The 16,843-nt window shown below is 42.5% G+C and overlaps 1 protein-coding gene across 1 annotated transcript in view; it reads right to left on the bottom strand.

Moving 5' to 3' along the window:
- Positions 1-16,843, bottom strand: part of nfatc1 (nuclear factor of activated T cells 1) — a 49,413-nt gene that overhangs the window by 26,465 nt on the left and 6,105 nt on the right. The window contains exons 4-6 of the mRNA XM_020642244.3: positions 13,948-14,150; positions 10,336-10,508; positions 8,423-8,563 (exon numbers count right to left, since the gene is read on the bottom strand). Of these exons, the coding sequence (XP_020497900.2) occupies positions 8,423-8,563; positions 10,336-10,508; positions 13,948-14,150 (517 nt within the window). The remainder of the gene's footprint in view (positions 1-8,422; positions 8,564-10,335; positions 10,509-13,947; positions 14,151-16,843) is intronic.

The raw sequence follows: 16,843 nt of genomic DNA, 5'->3' as shown, positions 1-16,843 counted from the left end.
TGGCTTCACTCGCTGAATCTTAACTCAACAAAATGAGATTCAGAGCTCTGTCTCTACAAAATTGTTTGTTTGACTGAAACTTAAGTCCGTGTCTGTCTTTCCTCTCGTCTCTCTCTCTCTCTCTCTCTCTCTCTCTCTCTCTCTCTCTCTCTCTCTCTCTCTCTCTCTCTTCCACTCCGTCTCTGGCTGCCTCTCCTCACTTCGGGAAGCTCTCCAGAAGGGAAGCCTTCGCCACCGATGTCAATCCACAGGAGGTAAACATGTTTTTCAGATCTCTCTCTTTCTGTCTCTGCGTCTGACTCACGCTCACATCATTTTTCACATCAACACTCTGATAGAAAAATTCAATTCAGCACTGTGTCTTCTGTGCCAGGCCACCTATAGCCAGGAAACTTCTTGAAAATAAGAGCTTTGATATGCTGAATGCGTGGGATGCCTTTGTTCAAAAAAAAAAAAAAAAAAAAGAGCGTAGCAGATAATTGATTACCACAGAATGTAATTGATAACCGCAGAATGTTCCAGATTTATAGAGCAACATCTGCACAGCGCCTGGACCGATCCAATGAAGAAATTTAGCCGCAGTTACCCTCCACTTCTCCTCCTACTAAATTTCAGCAGGCATAATACGGTTTCCAACTCCCCTGGCCCACTGTGCTGGATTGAATCCAATATTATCTAAGTTAAACAACTCAGCCGAGAGCCACGCGGGGCATATAAACCCTGTACCCCTCTCCAGCTCTCACTACGCCCAGGCTCCTCTCGCCTTTGGCTGCGTCCCAGAAGTCTTTGCAAATTCACATTTCGTTAGCAATGGTCTATACAAATCCTCAGAAGAGACATAACACAGAGCCGTCAACGACACAGCGCTGGTGTGCTGCACAGAGTCACAGCAGCCGAGGGGGGGATCAAACAATATACAATACACTTATTTGTCATGTTGGGTTTATAAGCAGAATCAAACAGCTCCTTGTGCTCCTTAATTGGAGTTGGGTGGAGTGAAACGCTGGTGCCCAGAGTGAAACAGCGGGATGGCGTGTACCCAAGCCCACATAACGTACAGTAAATATAAACACATGCTCTACCCTGAACCATGTGGCTGGGCTGAAAGAGTTCCCTTGTGCTCTGACTGATGACTAAAAACTTCTTCCTTCCTGACGCCCTGAAAACACATGGATCGCAGAGGATTCATGCAGGCCGCCGCGGTGTGGAAGGATTGGTGAGCAAGCAGAGCTCCGACCTGATAAGTGGCTGCAGTGGAGGAGGAGGGGGAGGAGAAATGTACGTACATTTGGTACTTAGAGCACAACATCAGCTGGATGCAAGACAGCTCTTACAGCAATACATGAATAATAATGTTAATACCCCCTTTTTAAAGTGCAGCAGAATAAAGTGAACGGGTCATGAATTCATCAAGGGTTCAAAAGAAAAATAGCCTTTGATGTAGGGCCGAGGACAGTGTGTCATACAGGAAGTTGGATAAAATCCTTGTGTGCCAAAATTAGGGAGAACAGGCAGACACAGATTAGATAATTTAGAGATCTAAATGGTCTCAAAATTCAAGTTGAATTAAAACAAGGAAGAGCCAGAGGCATTTTCAAAGGGTTGACCTGTGGCCTTCTCGCTGTAAACAATAGGGCATGGAGCGAGAAGGCCTGAACCACCCAGAGAGGGGGGCGTGGTCAGACACAGCTCACAGAAACAGCCTGTTCTGAGCAGGGCTGAAAAAGAGGGGTTCATAGGCATGATCAAATACAGGATCAGAGTGGATTTAGAATAAGAAACTTCACAGAGATGTTTAGGGGAGCTCTGAGACTTATTTAAACTGGTTGAAAAGGAGGAGAATATGTGACCTTTAAAAAAGTCAGAGACATAGCAGAGAGAAGCGCCATGGGAGGACTTAACAGTAAGCAGTGAAATCTTAAAATCTATTCTCATCCTGACTGGGAGTCAGTGTCAGGGGTTCATTTCTTGGTGTCATTTCTTTGGTTCTGGTTTAAAGCCTGGCAGCTGAGCTCTGAATCAAACCCTGGAGCTTCTGACACAGGCCTGTGATTTTAACAAATCATACACTGTAATTTGTGAAAGAATAAACCTCACTGTTTATGTGGCCGTAATTGATTTGTTTATGAAAACAGCCATTGTTCTCAGAAGTGTCAGAGGCAGCCAAACCCACTGGACGGCTTCGAGGGGAAGTCATTGTGCTGTGAATGCAAAGAAACCCTCCGATGCCCCCTGGCCACCCCTCCATCCAAACCAAACCAAACCAAAGCAAATGACTGCTTCAAGCTAGTAAAGAGCTGGCCCTGTGTTTGTGTTATAAACAGCCGTGTTGCCTCTGTTGTTACTTTGCCATCATCTAGCTCTCGTGGGCTTTAAGGAGGATGGTTATCTGTCATTTCTGCAGGTAATTCCAGGCACCATCTGGCAGCCTTGCAGTCTGATAATCCTCTCACAGTTCAATTTCAGGTCCTTTTATTTCTGCAGCTGCTCTGGCCAAGAACAATTAGGCCAAATTATTGGACGGAGAGCTCTTTTTTTCAAAAGTTATTTTAAGGTCCAACCTCTAAAAGAGATGGACAGGTGAGGAAGATGGGTCAACAAGAAGGCGCTACCTCTTAGCTGAGGAGTTTGATGGATCGGGGAAATAGTTATTCCCAGGGAAACTGAGTGCAGCAGAGCAGGCAGCTGTCCAGTGCAGCAGGCCAGATGTGAAAGTGCTCTCTTCACCAGAGGGTTTTTTTTTTTCCCCCTGCAAGGATTTCCTCCAAGATCTCCACTCAAATTAAGTTATTATCAATCATGGTGGGGAAACACTGAGGAGAAAACCACACTTAAAAAAAAACCATTGAATCAAAATAAGAAAAACTAAGTGACCATGAATTGGGCTGGACAGAACTGGATTTTGATTGGCTGTGTGGGTGTGCATTATTTTCAGATATCTACAAGTCACTTAGCAGACGCTTTTATCCGAAGCCACGTACATCAGAGAGTAAGAACAACACAAGCAAGGAGTTGCAAACAACCAGCTTTGAGTCTGATTGGACACACAGGTGCTGACAGGAAGTGACCAGAGGCAAAACACAACAACAACAGCTGTTCTAGAGCGGTCGAATCAGCAACTAAAACGTCCTAAAAAATGTCATCATCATCATCAAACTCATCAACGTCAACAACATCAATATCATTAAGGTTGTATATAGGTTTTCATGAAAGAGCTGGGTCTTTAGCTTTCTCTTAAAGGTGCAAATTCAGTGGAGTTTGGTAGTTCGTTCCACCACCGGGGGGCGACAGAGGGGAAGAGTCTAGTTAGAGACTTAGGGCAATTTTCCCTGAACTTCTTCAGAAAAACACAACAACATTGGGTAAGTTGATCACAAAAAATATAAAACTATAAACAAGTTGACTCTCTGAGATACATATTTATGGTTTGAAGAAAACATTAATCAGATTTGTATCATTCCTAGTTTCCTCTCTGGGTTTGATTTTTGAGCCTCACTCTTTCATTAGTGTTTGTATTTTGGCACTTTTCCATAAGACAAAAGCTCTGAGAGGGAAAGAAAAGCAGAACACAACCACAAACTGAGGTGAATACGGACAGCAGGGCTTAATTTCCTAAATGGAGTGAATGTGACTTATCAGAGACAGCATCTTCTCTGCAGGCTGAGGCGCGTGAAAGCAAGGTGAGATTGAGTCAGGTTTAGATTACAGGCTGATGTCTGCAGCGCCAAGGACATACAAAAATCTCTCATGGCAGATTGGCTGTAACCAGGAGTGACAACTCAACTGATGCTATCTGTCTTATTTTTTTACTACAGGCAAGAGGACACGAGGGGACATGTTCTGTAGTTACTGTTTTCAGATGTTGTGCTGTGACTGAGGAACAGGTGACAGAGGGTGTCTCTGAGGGAAACAAGGGATTTCCTTTTGAATGAGTCATGGCTAGCAACCAACAACACAAAAACATGAACATGAAACTAAGCCTGCACACAAACAAAGCAGCAACTCCTTGGCCTGAGTAGTGAAGCTGTTACCGCAAAAGAAAGCTGCAGTTCCTTAAATGTCCACTAGAGGCTGGCTCCAAAAGTGAGTCAACCCCCACAGAGCCCCATATTAAAAGGCCCAACTTTACAGCAGATTTAAACATGTTAGCCTGGTAAAAAATGAAATGTTATAGTTTCTGTTGCTCATTTCTATTTCCATGATTACTGTACAGACGTTCATTTCAATATGAATAAAATGTAGTGGAGTCAACTCAGCTAATAGTGACAACTTGTTTATGTTTGTTGAACCTTTTGGGGATTTTTCATGGAACGATCGGACAAGTAATTTTTCCCAGAAATCTTTGCTTCAGCTTTTTGAAATCTACCAGTTACATGTCAGCACTAATTAGCAGGTACTGGTGTCTGCGCTAACCCGGCTTGTTAGCTTTTTTAGTTTATTTTTTTCATGCAGTGATATATCCGGGGCGGCTTGTGCAGATACATAGACTGTATACAACATGGATGTAGTGTCAGAGTCTTCACCCATTGCTTTCTGAAGAGATGTTATGAAGCCCCTCGATGGCGGTTGCTATATTAGAGATGCTAATTTTGCTCAGTCTAGTAAAAAGAGGTGAGCCTTTAGCCTCCTCACAAACAACTACAAAAAGCCTCGAACTGTCAGTCAAATCAGCCACGCCCTTAATTATGCTTAGCCAGCTTCAAGTGGACACTCAAGGAACTGCAGTGTTATAAACTTCTGCATGGGCTTCATTTTTCAACACCGGAGGTCGCCTCTTGTGTCGTAAGAGTCTTCAATTTAGAGATTAAAAAACTTCAGTCAGCAAGTAGCCAAAAAGAATCTCATTAATTCAGTAGCTAACAAATTAGCCACGGACTGTTTAGCTTTAATAACGTTGTGTTTGCCAAGCCCCTCTCTGCTCTCCACAACCTTACAGTCCAATTGTGGTGACCTCTGACACTAGAAAAAATGCTGGTGGCCAAATGACGAACTTAAGGCTTTATAAACACAATCAACAAACCATATAGTGACGCAACAGTTAATACAATCTACGAGATACAATCCCAAACAGGCCTAAACAGACATTCTTATTCCAAGATGCACACAGACAGGGAACACACACACACAAAAATTCTGTGTGTCCCCAGAATCTCATTTGTCAGCAGAGAGGGAACATCATTTAGACCATCAGACACCAAAACAGAAACAATTTAGTGTGTGTTGGCAGCCTTGAAAGCCAGAGTGACCCTTCCAGCTTGTAATGACAGAGGAAACTCTTACACACACACACACACACACACACACACACACACACACACACACACAAGCACACACACACACACACACTTGTAAGTACAGCATACAACCAAGCACACAACATGTCAGTGCCCACATGTTCTCTAACCGCAGCTTTATAAACGTTATTTTGTAAGAGCTTTATTGGAAAATTTGCAGGAAAATTGTCCATCGGTAAAAATTTTAATGCCTAAGATCTTTATGGCAACTAAATCCACCACTCTGGATTTATGAGCCGGGTCGTTAAAAGTGTTTCTCAGGGCTCTGCGCTGGCACAAGTAAATAAGAATATTACATTTCCAATTCTTTTAGTGAGAGTGTGAAAGCAGAGATGAGTTGAATGTTTTTTTTTTTAACTAAACAAGTTCTAAACTGTTTTGCATCTTAGCTTTATTAAACGCCGTCTGATTCCACCAATGAGGTCATTTCACCCCTTAATGATGTTAATGGTGTTTCTCCTTGTATCTATTTACCCATCTATTTATACAGAGGGATCCTCTGGGAGCCCACAGTTTGCAGAGCTAATGAGCAGAGAGCTGGTGGCACAGAGGCAGCTTGGATGGAGAGGTGGAAGGATGGAGGGAGGGCAGTGTTGTGGAAGCCTGGCTTCAGGGTGTTTCCATGCTAGGATTGCCCAGGAATCTGATGCTGGTGCCAGACGCGGGGAAACCCTCATCAAAGCAAGGGAGCACACCCATCAGCGGGCCGTCCAGTGATGCACATGGCCTTAAAGTCGGCTGGATTCAGGGCGCAGACGCTGTAAACACAAAACTGTGACACAAAATTGTAACAAAACAAACTGCGCGCTTGTCAAGGTCAAAAGACTAGTTCAGACGCAGGGCGGCTGTGGCTCAGCGGTTAAGTCGGTCCTCTCTCAAATGGTAGGTCGGGGGTTCGATACCAAGCTTCTGCAGCCACATGGCGAAGTGGCAAGAAGACACACTGAAGCCCTGCTGCTTATGAATGGGATAAGTTAGGATTGATGAACACTTTCCTGAGCAGCCTCTTCCCTCAGTGTGTGAATGTGGGTGTGAATGTGGGTGCGATTGTGTGTGTGTGTCATGCCTCAGTATGACATGTAGTGTAAAAAGTGCTTTAAGTAGTCAGAAGACTAGAGGAGCACTTTACAAGCTCAAGTCCATTCACCACATTAAAAAGGCAGATTGTATTAAAAGATAAAACTACATCATTTGAACTTTTATTCTTGACCTTGGAAAGAGGCCCTTTGACAAAATGTGACCTTAAGAAAAAAATAACACTTGTTTAAGCTTTCTCATGTTTTTCTTTGCATCTCATGGTCTTGTTCAGTAGAGCTCAAATAACATTAAAAAGTAAAAAATTCTAATATTTCAAATGAACTAACTCCTAACCCTGACTCCTTCTGTTTTGATGTAATAATGCAAAACTGTGACTCTTTGACCTTTCCTGTTTTGTTTTTAGCATGCATTCCTGTACTATTTATGTTTCTCATGTGTAAGTCTGTGCTTTTTTTCCCTTCTTTTTTTGTGCTGTATAACACGTAAAAATTCAATAAAAACTGAGTTAAAAAGTAAAAAATTCAAATATTTCAGGGGCGCCTGTGGCCTAGTGGTAAGCGCTGGTTCCCCATGTACAGAAGCTGTACTCCTCCAAGCGGTGGGCCCAGGTTCGAATCCAACCTGTGGCTCTTTTTGCACATGTTATAACACAATATCTCTATTTAAAAAACAAAACTTTTAAATAATTGGTACACACGTGTAGATTTCCTGGAGTGTCGTTTAGCTGTTTATTTGATGGATAAAAATGTCTGAATTAATTTTGTTGTCCTCATGTTTCCTGTAACCATGCAGCAGAGTCAGAAACCCTTTAAAGGTGATGTAACTCTAAAATGTGATTTTTATTTATCTTGAAGTTCATTTAAAGTCTTACAGCCATCTTTACAATATTTAAAATAAATACCAATCCAACTGAAAATTTGAATATTAGCGAGCTTAGCATAAACTTATCTGATAACCTCAATGATAGCTAGTCAGTTTATTCAGGTAGCTTCAATGTTGACACAAGCCAAAGTGCATAAATGAATTACTCTTTTTGTAACCTTTGCTCCGTCTTTGCTGGTCAACTTGTGTTTGAGAAGACGTTTTTCTTCTTCTGTGTTCTGAGGTTCAATCTAACCTTGATATCACCTTGATATCACAAATGCAGCTCTGACTTTAAGAAGTGTAACATGACTCAGACACTAATCAGCCGTCCTCTCAGGAAGAGATCAGGCTTAATCAGAGAGGTTGTTATGAGGGGAACAAGGCCTCCGCTCCATTCAATCACTTCTTGTTTTGATAAACAATCTCACTGAACTATTGTACCGTCCTGAAGGAGGAAGGGGGGGGGGGGGGGGGTGTGTTTTCTGCCTGTGTGACCGGGGCAGCCTTGAATTCTTCCTTTCACAGGTGGAACAATGAGGCTTCCCTCTCTTTTCAATGAGTCACCGTGGCGATAGGATCAAACGTGTTTACGTTGCTCAGGTCTGAACCCCAAACTGGAGCTCACGTTGCTCTACTCAAGCTAATCAAGGAAATTGCAGTTTGTAAACCTCCTCGTATCAACATCTGGGAGCAGTCGCCTCTCCCTCCAAACCAAACCCCGGCTTAAAGTCAGAAAAAGAGAAACAAATACTGAGGATGGCACACACACACAAGTGCATGAATCCAAACCACGTGCACAGCCACCCACGCACGCACGCACACACACACACACACATCTTGCATTTGTGCTCCATTCCTCTGCTGAACATGCAATGGAAACTTCTGCAAATGTAAATCTGCTGGGTTAAAAATACAGCGCATTAATGTGCTCCACATGTGGCGCTCTGGCAGGACAGAGGATATTTTGACGGCGGGGGGAGACGAGCAAAGGAGGGAGGGAGGGAGACCTGGGGTTTCTCCAACAAATGGAGAGGGAGACACACAAACACACACACACACACACACACACACACACACACACACACACACACACACACACACACACACACACACACACACACACACACACACACACACACACACACACACACACACACACAGCTGAACCGAGACGACACAGCACTTAATCCAGACGTCCTTCTTTTTTCTTTTTTTTTTCTTTTTACCTTGAGCCTTCTCCACAAACACCACCTTGGAGTCGTGCTGGAAGTTGTGTCCGTTGAGGAGCATCCTCTCCCCCCCGGGGGCGGGACACGTCTCCAAACTCTGCTTATCCACCAGCGGCAGCTCCTGGGCCGATCTCTGGGCTGTGGGAGGGGGGGGGGAGAGAGCGAAAACCGGCCTCATCGTTCTGCTAATACACACCCACTCCCCATGCAGACCTGAGCATCCAGACAGAGGCTGAATCACTACCTAGACAGCTTTCCCAGAGCGTCAAAACCTCAACGTCTTAAAGTTTGAATCAAGCCTCCTGCTTTCCAGTGAGCAGGGAGAGGCTCTGTGTTTTGTTTATTTGTGTTTTTCTTAAATTATGGCGAACCATTTCCATCAAATCTTCTTTTGAAAGAGTATCCTTCTTCTCCTCGGCTTCATAACTCATCCCTCTTTTACTTTTTGGCTTTGTCTTCTCATTCCTCGCTTGCTCTCAGTTTTTCTGAAATGATACTCAACTTGCCATGAAGTATTTGCAAACCTTTTTCCACCTAAATGTAACTCTGATGGCTCAGTTCTCTTCTGAAGAGTTAACTGTAATTTCATTGTGATTGACCCAAAGAAATTAAGAAATGAAGGTTCAGTGAAAGCTGAATAGTTTTCCCATGTGAGGATAAATCTTTTTGCAATCCAACGCTCCTTGCTTTCTGATTTGGATAAAACTTGAATTCTCTGTCTTTGGAAAGCATCGCTCTTTCCCACATCTCTCCGTTTCTCTCCTTCTGTCTGTCTGTCGTTCTGCCTCGCTCACACACTAAGTGAATTTTGGTTTAAAAAAACAAAAAAACAATTGCTTTGTGGCAGTCGTTCAGAAACTAACAATGGTCTATTTCAAGAGGTTGAGCTCATGGTTTAACTACTGTCTTTCATTTAACTCATAAGACTTAATCTCTATGGCAGCTCTCAGTGCCAGAACCACACAGAGTGGTCGATCTGTTGAGTTCATCCCGCTCCAGTGAGAGGTCAACTCCAGTGCAGAGCCCGGAGTCAATCCAGTTTATTGAGCGCGGCCTGCGTAGCCCTCACACAGATACAAACTGTTGTGTTACAATGTGGTGCACAATTACAGCCATCCCTTCTGCAGTGGCTTTTATTACATGGAACGGTTACGACTTTTATTGGTTATTCTCTTTTTATTTTAATGAAGCCATTAACTGTTGAAAAATCACAAATTCAAACTGTTTCTTGAAAACCTAAAATATTTCATCCTTAATTATTGAGTGTTGTCTTTTTTTTGATGACCTGATTTATTCTGTTTTCTTAACTTTTTTGTCCATTATTATTTTAAATAAACTCTCCGTATTGAGTCTTTGCCTCTGAGTTATGAATTAAACTCAAGAGATCACCAAAATGATTGAGATTCATCCAAATGTGAACACCAAAAGCTGTAGTAAATTCAATATCCATCCAATGAACGGCTGAGATCTTGCATAGGAGTTGGGTTTTCATGACACCAGGTCAAGATAGGGTCAAGTCTTAGGCTCCCAATATTGTCTAATTTATTTTCTTTAAATACCAAAAATGCAGGCGAACTCCTGCACACTGTCTGACTTTCAAAATCATGTTGGCAACGTTTTGTTACCAATATCATATTTGTGCAATTTAGACAGATTTGTCTCTATTTCACTCATGGCAGCATTTTGTTAAAAAATATGTGCGTCAGTTTTTTCAAAGCTTTAGTACTTTTGGATACTCTCCATCATTACATAGTATCAAAAAGTATTAAGTCAACCTCTCATCGACCATGTTGGTAGTCTAGAAGTTGAATTATCTTCTCGTTTAAAACACTATTTAATAGGCATTAGGATACTGAGGAGTTGGGCTTCATATTTTTTTTAACTTAAAAATGAAGAAGAAAGGAACTCACAGCACTCTATGGGGTTTGATGCAGCCTGCAGAGAGACCGTCCTCCCCGTGGGCTGGTTGATGTGAACTCTGAAAACCATCCGCACACGCGTGTTCTTGCGTCCGATGTCCGTCTCCCCCTTTCTCAGCTCGATGTCGGAATTACGCAGCTTCAGGATCCCTGCACAGTCGATCCTGTGTTTGATGAGACACAAGATAAAGAGTTTTCCCAAAGTCTGTCTGTCGACACACGGCGGCTCATCGTCTACATTAAAGACACATGTTCGTTCACAGTTAATCAGGCTGTGATTTAAAAAACGCGCTGCAGCCAAATCTAAAGTGATGTTCACTCTGGGATTTTTTTTTTTCAGCTCAATCCTGCAGGAGGCTTCAGGCATGTCAACAGCAGATTAACACCATCAACCCCAAAGGAGCTTTTTACATCTCAGTGCATCTACTCCTGGGTAAAATTCAAACTCTTTAGAAACAAATGGTTGGGAACATTCATTACATCTTTGTTATTCTCCACAAGAGATTAGTCCTGACATTCTGTTCACCTTCTATAAATCTCACAACAAGAATCAGCTGTTTCTTTGTCAAAGTCTTCCTCCGACACTTAATAAAAGCCCCCTTCCTCTCGTCCCCGGTTCCCCCTCGTCCCCCCCCCCCCCCCCCGTCCGTTTGGTCTGCACTGCATGTATCGTATTTTTTCATACTAAAATATCTCGAGCCTCTCCAAACTGTTTCTGGCATTTCCATTTGCGTGCTTCTTGATGCCGCATTCCTCAAAGTCTAGTTAAAGTCAACTTTTACACACATCTGAACACTCCCTAACATTCTTCTCGCCCAGACACCGGGGTCTGCTGCGCTGGCGGAGCAATCAGGTGTCGATGCTGAAGACCCCAGCTGTTTAGCTCCTCGCCTACACAGACAGAACCACATACTGTGGCGTCCCCTCTGCTCCTGAGAAACATTTTAACAGAGAAAAAAAACACAATTCTCAATACTCTCATGGTGGCCATTTTGCTCTGATGGCCCACTCAAGGTTGGAAGCTCAACTACTTTTATGTAATATTTAGCTACTTTACAAATCATACACGTAGGTAATTTTAACAGGTTTTCAACCGAATAATTCTCAATGGGTTAGCAAAAGAAGAGACAATTATGAGGGATGCTATGGAGGGACACCAGGATATATTTAAGGTTTAAATATCAACAGCTTTAGATGGGACAACAGCAAAAGTTGGCGTTCAATACGTCCTAGCTAGCTAAGAATGCCTTTCCTGGTGTTTTTTTATAACTCAATCAAACGGTGATGTTGTCATTCAACCACTTCAACGATAATCTTCAGAAGTGACATGATACAAAGAGAAAGGAATGGATATTTAGCTAGCGTTGCCAACAGTCTGGCGACACGCCTCCTGTCCCTTGAATGGGCATAACTTCTCCGGCATCCAATCACAGCCACTGAATTCTTAGCTTGAATGCTAGCATTAGCTGTCAAAAAGAAGCTAACAGAATATCTTAAATATGGTTTAAACTTGTAATGTGGCCAAATGTCCCTCCAGATTTTAACTCTCTGTTGTCTTTTTCGCTTGCTGATCAATCTGGGAGTAACAAAAGATCCACGTCCAAAAATAAAACAGGGAAAAAAATGAAAAAGCAGCGCGACATGCTTCATACAAATACTGTTAGCAATCACTTCTTACATAACATTATATATCCCTGAAGTGACTTCATACAAAGATAAAGGCATGAGGTAAGGGTAAAATAAGCAAAGGACGGAGTTGGATGCTAACGTTAGCTGTCAAATGATAGCTTTAAACTTTAGCCAGATGTCCCTCTTGATTGTCTCGATGCATCGTCTTCATTTTGGGTTGCTGAGCAGTCTAGAAGTGACAGAACGCTTGGGCCAAGTCCATACGTTTATATAATTTACAATGTGAAAAACAAGTACAAGTACAACTTTGAGTACAATATCAAAGCCACATTTAAGCATCCTAAATGACAAAATGGCCAGATTGTGAAAAAACTGAATACTGGGAAGCAGGGCAGAATTATTTCTGATTTAATTTATTAAGAGTTAATTGGAGTCATACCAAGTTGCGACCAACGCCTTTTGTGGCTTCATATCAGCTGAAGACATCTAAAACTGATGTTGATTGATGGTGTAATTTTAAAGTGCCCCCCTTAACCATCACGATTTAAGAAATATAAGAAGGCTTGTATTCTATACCACATAATAAAACTTCTATATGTTACACTGTAGTACATGTCAAAACCAATGAATCTCCCATAAATCCCTCACTGACACTGTAAGTACTCTGAGGCGTGTCCTGCGTGAGAGAAGAGAAACCATATCCCGAGGTGAAGTCGTTGTATAAGTGGAGCCTATGTGTTACATCCATTAAATCGCAGAGAAAGTGCTGAGGTTAGCAGGCTGCTACCGCCTGCAGCTCAGACAGAAAGCCCAGATCCCTGTTAGCAGCCCTGAGCTTCCCCGGTAATCTGATCTTGGAGGCTTATAAAATGGGAAAGCCACCCCGTCTGCGAACAGAGGGCAACACTTTTACAACCATAACACTGAAAACACATAAACTCACAAATACACACATAGCACCTTACATCAGAGCAAAACTTCCTTTTTCCAGACTGGAAGCAGTTTTTCACATGTTTTTATGAGGTTTCACAAATACAAGATGAAGATTATTTCCTCCTTTAAAGGGTGGGGAGGATACCTCAGTTCTAAAACTCCTTGAAGTTTAAGAGATAGAGATTTACCAAAGATAAAACATTATCGCATCTCTGCAGGAAAACTGGGGTTTTCTTGTCTTGGATAGGTCCGGACTAACTCAGAAGTCAACTTGGACCGGTCTAAGATGATATATTTGACTTGTCACTCATAACTTTACCCTGACTTACTCTTTTTTTATGTACCAAGGCCTGAAGCGAACTTGTTTCAAATAAAGCTCAACTTTATGTGGTGTTGTCTCCAGCATACTTTGAGACTTGTCTTATGAACAGACATGGACTTGTTTCAAATGACTCGACAGTTGATAAAGACCTGTTTCAAAATATTTATGACAGGACTTAGACTTTCCTTATATACTTTAAAACTTTAAAAGAAAAAAACTCAAAATGGCTAAAATGTTTCCCCTTTTAATCAATTTCAGTCTTCTTTAAGGACAAGTCCAGGTCTGAAGTCATTTAAGACAAGTCTATTTCAGTTCTTAAACAAATCCCGACTTGATGTTGAGGACAAGCTCTATATTATGCATCTGATTTTTCTCCAGTCATGTTAGTAATTTTGGTTTCTAACATCCTAATTGACAGGTCTGTTGACAAATGCAGCGTCTATGTGTGTTTTGGTTGGCCGAATGGGTCATACATGAATTCTGCGGCTTCACCAGCTGATCTCTCGTGTGCAGACTCTGGCTCCAAATGATTACCAATGCAACAAGTTAATCCCAATTGCGGAGGTATTTGGCTTCATTTTTGTTAGGGGAGGAGGTTGAGAATTGTCGCCCATCTTTATATACGATCAGCGGCTTTAACCCACTGAATAAATGTTTACATATTTAAAACTTCAAACATCCTCAAACCTCTCTGGATGGTTACAGACACTGATACTCACATGGCCCTCATGTTGTTCTCAGGCAGCAGTGGGATCTCCAGGATCTTGGTGTTGGTGTGCAGGGCCTCGTGGCTCGGGGTGGACACAGTCTTCCCAGTGATACGGTGGACCTGGTAGAAGGCGTGGGGCCTCAGCAGCCGGTCGTCCGCTGTGCCGATGAACAACTGCAGGGTGAGAGGCTCGCTCTCCATGTAGCCGTGGAGCTAAGAAAGGCAAAGGAAATAAAGACACAGATGTGGTTAAGCATCCATATCTTTAAAACGAGGCATCAGCTTGCATGCTGTTAAGAAAAAAGGCCTTTCAGAGGTCAGGCTTTCAGCAGGGAGGTTTTTAAACAAAGTACCCATTTAGGATCTTGTAATCACCCGTTTCATCTTCTTAAATTTACAACCAGTGGCCTGTTTTTACTTCCTCCATCAGCTCATGTCAGGCCTGCCGACATGTTGATCCCACAGTAGCTGAATCTCAGGGGCAGCCGCTGCCAGAGAGCAGTAAAACCACCTACAGCGAGCACTGTTGTGATTTGTGAGCCAGCACTCGCCTCGAGACAAGGCCGAGCTTGTGTTTCAGAGAAGTCGAGGTCACGTCAGTTTCACAAAGCCCCGGCCAATCAGGGTCAAGAAAAAAACGTTCAAAAGTGACCCGGCTCTGATTTTTATCAGTAAAGTGATGCTCGGTGAAGCTGATGAGCTCCTAAAGTACCCCCAGAAACTTCATAGGTGTTTTTTGAAAAGAGGCCTGCCAGGATGACCTCAACCACCCAAACAGCAGCGTGCAGGCATGACCCCCAAACTTACAAACTGAAACCTGAGACCAGCTACTACTCTAACACTGCTGGAGAGTTATGTATGTTATCCATACAGTGTGACAAGGGAACGAATTAGGGCTTCGCATTTAGATGTCAAAACAAATGAAAGAAACATAATGTGAATAATGAGAAATTAAATATGCCCAATTAGGAATGTACTGAATAATATTCATGGATCAGCTGTCATATTTAATGTTGTTAAGGAGCTTAACGATGCAAACCGTAACCTTTCTCTCATTTGTGAAACTGACATCTCACACAGTTCTTGTTGGATGACACAGTACACTCACATTTGAAGCTTATCTGATGTTATCTCATCGTATCTCATCTCTTTACTGTAGATATGGAATATGAAAACACTGTCCCTGTTAACCACAAATAGCCCAAACTTTATTCTACACACAACACATATATGTTGTTTTTAGTGTCTGAGCAGCACACCGACTGATATGATAAAGACACATTCAGGGTTTTTGGATTTCTGATCTAAATATCTAGTTCTCCCTCCCACTAAAAGTCCTTCAGTTCTGAGCCGAAGCATTCCTGTTTGATTAAGTTTAGTTTCAACAAAAACAGCTAAAACCTTCATTCCTTTTTCAAACTGAGCATCTGCGCTGCATTTGAAATGCCACATAGTACCATATTTTGTTGCTCAGTCAGGATGAAGTGAAATGACTCGGGATGCATCTGTTAAACATCAGAATCAGCCGATATCGGCCTTGTTGACAGACTTCAGGACATCCGCAAATCATGTGCCAATAAACGGTGTCAGCTGATGGTTATCAGTTGTGTTGTATCAATTTAATGCTGGCAAGCGTTTGTACCTAACTGCTGATTCAGATGAGAGGTTTTTTTTGGACCGATTAAGTCACCTATTGGACAAATTCTGATCCGTATTTTATGGTCAAACATGAGAGAAAATGTTGGCATTGTGCGAGTCTTACTCCAACAGAACTGATGAAAAAAAACATTCAAAATTGTTATTTTAAAAATTGGTATCGGCCCTGATTTTCACCATCGATGTATCTCTACTAATTCTTGTTTAATCTCTGAGACGTTTATGTTAACACCCTTAAATTGGCCTACACCTAATTACACAACATAAGAAATAGAAGTGCTAATTTACGCTTTAGCATCCATAAAAATGTCACTGAAAGTTATGGACCTTGGAAGTCAAACTGGCATGAATGCGAAAGAAAAAGAAGACAATATGTTAACAGTTAAAGTGTTATGGAAGCAGACAGTGAACCCCACATAACCATATGCCACCGTGGACGAAAATTATCTGTTGAAACAATCAGCGGAGAAATGCTGACATGAAAACCAGAGTTTTCTCTTACATACTGAGGAGTGCACACGAGGAGAGGAGCGCCCGCAAGCGAGAGTGAAAGGCTCAGAGCGGGGGAGGTACAACATGTGATTTGGAGGAGGATCCCTGTCGGGGTTAAGAGCCTGCAGAAGCCAGGATATTTGTGTAAGGAAATGGGTTGCTGCCTAGCAATGCTGTTTATTTAGGCAGCAGGAAGGAGTTTGATGAAGTGAGGTAGCCCGCTCGCATGGTCAGACGCTCACTTTCAAACAGTGATTACTAACAGATCACTGATTATGTGCTTTGAATTATTATCAGAAATATTCAAACTAGAGATGTCATCTGAGCGATTTCAGCTGCTTTTTCTTTTTTCTTCTTCTCCCTCTGTGATCTGAAGCATCTCCTTCATAATAAAGCAGCTGCAGCAGACAACCGCTTTGATTTGTTGATGCAATTAAATCACAGTGATACCACTTTGCTCCTCCACCCTGGCAGCTTGCTTGACGTTGGCAATGCAGCCACCCCTCCCTACTTCATATTATCACCCACAGGAGGAATGCCGAGAGTCCGGCTGCTCAAGGCACCGAACATCGAAGGAGAAAAGGGGTTGAGGGCGGTCAGGGCTTCCTCTCCATTCCTATCAGAGACCCTCCCAGCTTTAAGAGTGCACACACACACACACACACACACACACACACACACCACATGTCGACTCCTTTTTGTGTATTGTCAAGAAAATAATTGTTTAGGCGTGACTGAAAACCAATCTTGACAAGCTT

Source organism: Labrus bergylta, chromosome 19, assembly GCF_963930695.1.
Source record: "Labrus bergylta chromosome 19, fLabBer1.1, whole genome shotgun sequence".
Taxonomy (NCBI): domain Eukaryota; kingdom Metazoa; phylum Chordata; class Actinopteri; order Labriformes; family Labridae; genus Labrus; species Labrus bergylta.
This window is presented reverse-complemented; position numbering and strand designations above follow the sequence as displayed.